The sequence below is a fragment of the Arachis ipaensis genome, chromosome B03 (assembly GCF_000816755.2).
Source record: "Arachis ipaensis cultivar K30076 chromosome B03, Araip1.1, whole genome shotgun sequence".
NCBI lineage: Eukaryota > Viridiplantae > Streptophyta > Magnoliopsida > Fabales > Fabaceae > Arachis > Arachis ipaensis.
In genome coordinates this window covers 122,375,850-122,382,175 of record NC_029787.2, presented here as the reverse complement: position 1 = coordinate 122,382,175, position 6,326 = coordinate 122,375,850, and the positions used below count along the sequence as shown (strand labels likewise).

The window sequence follows — 6,326 nt, the reverse complement described above, 5'->3', positions numbered from 1 at the left end:
GAAAGAGACGAGAGATGACAAATTTTACTCAAACTTCAAGAGGCTACCTGATGGTGGGTTGGTCCTTGAAGTCTGTCGCATTTTTCATTTAAAATTTTAATATCAACTGAGGAAGTCCTCTGACTGATTGAAGTAGTATGGCTCTTTTAAAGGTGAATCAAAGAATTTTAAGTCAAACAACATAACATTTTTTTAAAAGAAAGTAATGTCTTAAGTCTAAGTTTTAGAAAATTAGAAAAAATAAATTAATAAAATAAAGTCCTCTGCCTGAGGAAGTAGTATGGCTAAGTTTTATTAATTTTTTTAGAAAGTCCTCTGACCGAGGAAGCCCTCTGACTGATTGAAGTAGTATGGCTCTTTTAAAGGTGAATCAAAGAACTTTAAGTCAAACAATATAACATTTCTTAAAAGAAAGTAATTTCTTAAGTCTAAGTTTTAGAAAGTTCAGTATGTAAAACTTTTTTAGTTGTTTCCAAGACAGGCTTGTTTGGTTAAAAGGCAAAGACAGAGTAGCAAAATGGAGACAGTTGGAAATTATTTAATTATAAATTGTTGGCAGTCAGGCGTTGCAAGTAACGAATATGATAAATGGGATGACTAAAATATTTATATACAAGTTAGGTACAATTGAAGATTGAGAGGAGTAAAAAAACTTAAGTGTGATACTAATTAATATATTATTCCTTTTGGCAGTATTTGTCTTGGTTCAATAATCAATACTGTTTTAACCTTTTCTGTATACATGATTAAGTTTCCTTTGGGGGACTGAGTAGCTGTAGATTGGAGGGCCTAAGGAATTACTTTTGAATAGTTACTGTCTATATCTTTTTTTCTTTTTTTTTTAAACTTTTGTTGAAAAAAGAAAGGGGGGTGCTTATATGATCCATCCTGACTTTTTTTACCAAAAGAATATATATATATATATTTGTAAATTATTACATAACTTGTATTTATTGATGCTGATGCTGAATCCCCTGTACCAGCTGAAATTTGGTTGCAGTACATCAGAGGATCATCAATTTGTGAGGGGCCTTCCAATTTATGCGATAAGTCAAGTTCTTGAAAAGATTGTATCCGGTGCAAATGGGCCACCTCTTCTAAAAAAGAAAGGGGGGTGCTTATATGATCCATCCTGACTTTTTTTACCAAAAGAATATATATATATATATTTGTAAATTTTTACATTACTTGTATTTATTGATGCTGATGCTGAATCCCCTGTACCAGCTGAAATTTGGTTGCAGTACATCAGAGGATCATCAATTTGTGAGGGGCCTTCCAATTTATGCGATAAGTCAAGTTCTTGAAAAGATTGTATCCGGTGCAAATGGGCCACCTCTTCTAATAAATGGTGTCAAACGGCCTATGCCCCTTGTGAGAATTTTAGAGGTTGAACTTTATCCCACATTGCTTTCTAAGGCTCGGAGTTTTGGATTGAGTGATGACTGGATTCAGGTATAGATCTTTCTCATATACTTTAGGGTGTCCTTCTTTCTATGATATTAAGAATATTTTTTGCTATGAAATTCAAAGAATGCAAAATTCTGGCATTATTTGTGAAGATATATCTGGGAAAGATATTGGCAATGCTAGAAACTTTGTTTGGTAGCATTAATTGGTTTACTGATTAAATTTGGCTGGAAAGAATTATATGAGTTATTTCCATTGTTATCATTTGGTATTGTAGGCACTTGTTAAGAAAGACCCAGTAAGACGACAGGTTCTGCGTGTTAAAGGTTGCTTGGCTGGATCTAAGGCTGAGAATCTTTTAGAACAAGGAGACATGGTGTTGGCTATTAACAAAGAACCAGTGACATGCTTCCGTGACATTGAAAATGCTTGCCAAGCTTTAGACAAATCTAATGCCAATGATGGGAAGCTTCACATAACTATTTTCCGGCAGGTCTGTGAGAGTATTTACCCTTGGTGATTGAAGTTAGATTATTTCTTTTTGCCTGCTGAATGAACTTTTTCCTATCCTTTCCCTTCTTGAGTAAGCTCCCATGGAGCAGATCTTAATGATTGATATCATTGTTGTTCAGGGACAAGAGGTCGAGCTTCAGGTGGGAACAGATGTTAGGGATGGAAATGGCACAACACATGCAATTAACTGGTGTGGCTGCATTGTTCAAGATCCACACCCCGCAGTACGAGCTCTTGGATTTCTTCCTGAAGAAGGCCATGGTGTATATGTGGCAAGGTATAATTTTGACTCATTCTTGTGCTATTCTTAATTCTGCAAAATGGTAAAGTCAAGGTAGGATGTTTATATTGAAAGTAATTTTGCAAACGGCTTTATCGTGGCTTCAGCCATGCACTGGACTAATTAATGTAAGGTCTGAATGGATAATAATTTTAAAAAATATATTTATCCAACATTCTCAGTCAACTTCCACACAGAAGTTTTCCTAATCTGCATGGTTACAGAATTTATGCATCTAGCTCTTGGTACATCTTAGAACCATTGCAAAGATTGTTATGTTGGGACCGGATTCAAGTCTGAAAGACTGACTTTGTTAAATGTGCACTTGCTTCATGATTGGATCACTCTGATCATATCTTGTTAATATCAGTGTATTAATCTGGAATCTAGACAGTGTTTTTTTAATTTGAAAACATGATAGTAAAAAATAAAACATTGTTATCCTTTTTTGTTTTCTTACTGAATGTTTTTTTAACTTTATATCAATATTCTTATGTAGATAAATCTTTGTTAAAATTATATACTAAATTGTAAACTAGTAAATAGTTTTGTATTTACATACTATACACCTGCAGCTTCTCTTACATGCACACTTTTGGTTGGTTACTGTTTACGTAATTTGTTTCTCACAGGTGGTGTCATGGCAGCCCTGTACATAGATATGGTCTATATGCTCTACAGTGGATAGTTGAAATCAATGGGAAGCCAACTCCAAATTTAGATGCTTTTGTTGATGTGACAAAGGTAGGAAAGTACCATGCACGATTAATTTAACGATTCACACTCACTTATATTGCCTTCTTCCTCGTTAGAGCATATATTTTCGTCATGATATGGTGTCCTTAGTGAATCTTAGTGCATTAAGAAGGCATGTCATGTATTGATGCATCTCCAGCTATTGTGCAATTTGTGTGATCGTGTCTTATGTTACTTGAGGGACTCTACCTACCCACCTGATTTAGTCTGTGTTATCTTAAACAATAGTGTGATTACTTTTTAACATATAACATCTATGGAATTTATTAAAACCTCTGATGATTTTGTTGGGACTCTGGGTGTCGGCCTATAAATCTCTGTTGACTCTTTCTGACGACAAGGAAATTGCGTATTTTAGGAAGAATATTGTTAGATTTCACAATTTGATTCTACTATTCATTGCAAGGCATTGTGGTTTTGATGCGTATTAATACCTACAAGTTACGACTCTACTTTTTGGGTATTTTCTGGAATTATGTACGCCTTCTAATCTTTTCTTGATTTTACAGGAACTAGAGCATGGGGAGTTTGTACGTGTGAGGACAATTCACCTAAATGGAAAGCCACGGGTCCTAACATTGAAGCAAGATCTGCATTATTGGCCTACGTGGGAATTGAGATTTGATCCAGACACTGCAATTTGGTGTCGCAATATAATCAAATCGTTGAAATGCAGTACTGTATAAGCAGAGTATATTATTGGCAAACAAAACCCTATAGAACCAGCAGCTGAGAGCACCTGAAATCTTGTGGAAGGCATCTGTGAGGTTTTCAGACATGCGACTCAACATTGTTGTGGTGTTGCAGATTTGATGCTCTGCCTGGAGATGTCTACTGCATCGCCTTGATTGGTGAGTTATATAGTATTCAATCCATGCTGGCAATGTTATTTTTGGATCATGTACTGCATCATTGAACCCGTCGCTTAATCATACTATATATGCTGGAAACGTTGGGTAATAAAAGGTAAATTAAAAATAAATATATACTTATCATTTTTTTAGGTTATTGAAACCAGAAAGCTTCTGTGTGGTTTCCCTTGGCTTTTGTATATCTTATCAAACTATGATGCCTTTAGCATCCTCACTTGCTCTTTCAATGTAAATGTGATGGAAAAATTCGGTAGTAGTAATGTAATTTTTGAAGACGATTGTCATTTTTCCCGCTTTTTGGCCTTCTTTACGGTTTTTTTGGGGAATAAGTTACACCCTAACACACACACACACCCCTTTTTCTCCACATGGTTTCTATAATCAAGGCAATATATGCCACTCAACCAAGCCTTGCAGCGTCTCTTTTACTTGTAGTTTGCCATTTATTCAACGTTTGGGGACTTGTATTAGTAAATAAGACAATGGGAATGCCAAGTATTTCTGTTCTCGTCCAAACCCAAAATCAACCTGAATGAATGTTATTGATGAACAAAAACTTCTTTGAATCCAAAGTGGAGCAAACTCTTTAGGCACAAAATAGCATTTTTCCGCTCTCCTCTTTTCTTTTTTTCTTTTGAGTAGATATAGCATATAAACTCATTATATTACACAAAATGTTATTTGTATACTAAAATTAGTTATTATGTATTTATGTATAAATATATGTTTAATTTAATTTATTTTTAATATGTATTTTGTATTCTAATGTATATTTTATTTTGTTAGTTGATTTTAATATACACCTAACATGGTTATATATTATATTGGTTTTCGCTAAGCATCTAGTTGTAGAATGGGACAAGAAAAGAAAATCTCTCCTTTTATTAATAGGAAAAAGATTAGGGGGCAATGACTAATAATTGATTGTTGATACAATCTCCAAAACTTTTGAAAAAGGAAAAGAAATTTAAATAAAACCTTTATCTTGTAGGTGGGATTAATTACATAAATTAAAGGATCTTATTGTGTCCGACATATGTCATACATACATTAAATTTATTTATGCTTAGATTTCTCTGACTACTTCGTTTAGAGCCTTTTTTAGTTCTTTTTGTCAAGTTTTTGAGTTTTGAAAAACCAACATTTTTATCATGTCTTTTTAGAATTTAAAATATTTTTTATTTATTTTTATGCGTGACTAACATATAATCTGGTGGTGTATTGACAGATAGCACCTGATTTAATGCTCTTACACCGATAGAGTATGAGTTCAATTATAAATTTCACGGACATAAATCCAATCACGTATTATCATACTAACAAAAGTTAATGTACAAGTATAACTATTATCGGAGTGATTCTTTAAACGGCCTAAAATATCCGAGTGACAATGTATGTGTATCAAAAATAGTTTTTTTTTTCTTTTTTTAATTTATGTAAGTTTATATTTTTCCAATGAGAATGAATCCTGTCAATTTGTATGTATTCTCTTTCACAACTAATGTGTCCAGCTCAATTTAGTCGTAAATTCGGAGTTAAGTCTCACTTTAATTCTTAATATTAGTGAGTTATACTGATTTAATTTTTAATTTTGTGATTGTTATAATTGTCTTTCAGATTTAAAAAAATACACTAATATAGTTTTTTTTGTGTATTTTGAGTTTAACGTCATTAGTAATGTGGCTTAAGTCTTATTACATTGGATATATTAAAACGATATTGTACTAAAGAAGGCATTAAATGATATTATTTGAGGATTGAAACAATCTTGTAATAACTAAGTTTTTTTGTCATAACCTTCAAACGACATTATTTAATGTATTATTTAGTGTCAAAACGACATCATTTTAATATATCTGGCGTGACAAAGCTTGAGGCGCATCACTATCACTAACACGTTGAGCTCAGGTGACAGAAAATATACTAAAGATTATATTGGTATACTTTTTTAAATCTAAAAATTAAATTGTAGCAATTGAAAAGTTATGGACTAAATTAATGTAACTAGCCAAGGATAAAAGTAGGGTTTAACTCCATAAATTTAGTTAAAAAAGAAAAAAAAAAAGTAAAAAACGGCCAGGAACGAAATTTAGTGACTTAAATACATGGTCGCAAAATCGAAATATAACATCGTGATTCTCAATAATTAAAGAACCACCGACAATTAACGTGAGAGTATAATTTTTCCTTCAAAAGATTAAACAAGAAAGGAAAAGTTATGCATGGCAACATGATGATGGATCCTTGAGCAGCAGCAGAAGATGAAGCAGCAGAAAATGAAAAAAGAGAAGAGAACCTGAAGTACCATAAAGGATATGGAAGAATAGGATTAGTGGAGGTGCAAAGTTCTTCGCACTTGGCGTTGGTGCGCCATGGTAATGTTAATCTGTGGTGGAATAATGAAGATAGTCACAAGTCACAACACCATAAAGAGGTGTTGGTGTCATCAGTGCCCTGCTTACATGGCGATAACAGCATTGCTTGTTAGTTGCGGC

General features: G+C 33.2%; 1 protein-coding gene and 1 long non-coding RNA gene across 2 annotated transcripts in view; both read left to right on the top strand.

The window, feature by feature from the left end:
* Positions 1-4,125, top strand: part of LOC107633754 (protease Do-like 7) — a 14,975-nt gene extending 10,850 nt beyond the window's left edge. The window contains exons 19-23 of the mRNA XM_021117427.1: positions 1,228-1,455; positions 1,688-1,903; positions 2,043-2,200; positions 2,836-2,947; positions 3,469-4,125. Of these exons, the coding sequence (XP_020973086.1) occupies positions 1,228-1,455; positions 1,688-1,903; positions 2,043-2,200; positions 2,836-2,947; positions 3,469-3,645 (891 nt within the window). The 3' untranslated portion in view covers positions 3,646-4,125. The remainder of the gene's footprint in view (positions 1-1,227; positions 1,456-1,687; positions 1,904-2,042; positions 2,201-2,835; positions 2,948-3,468) is intronic.
* Positions 8-1,092, top strand: LOC110270366. The gene is made up of 2 exons (XR_002359822.1): positions 8-53; positions 984-1,092. It is a non-coding gene; the product is annotated as an uncharacterized LOC110270366 (long non-coding RNA).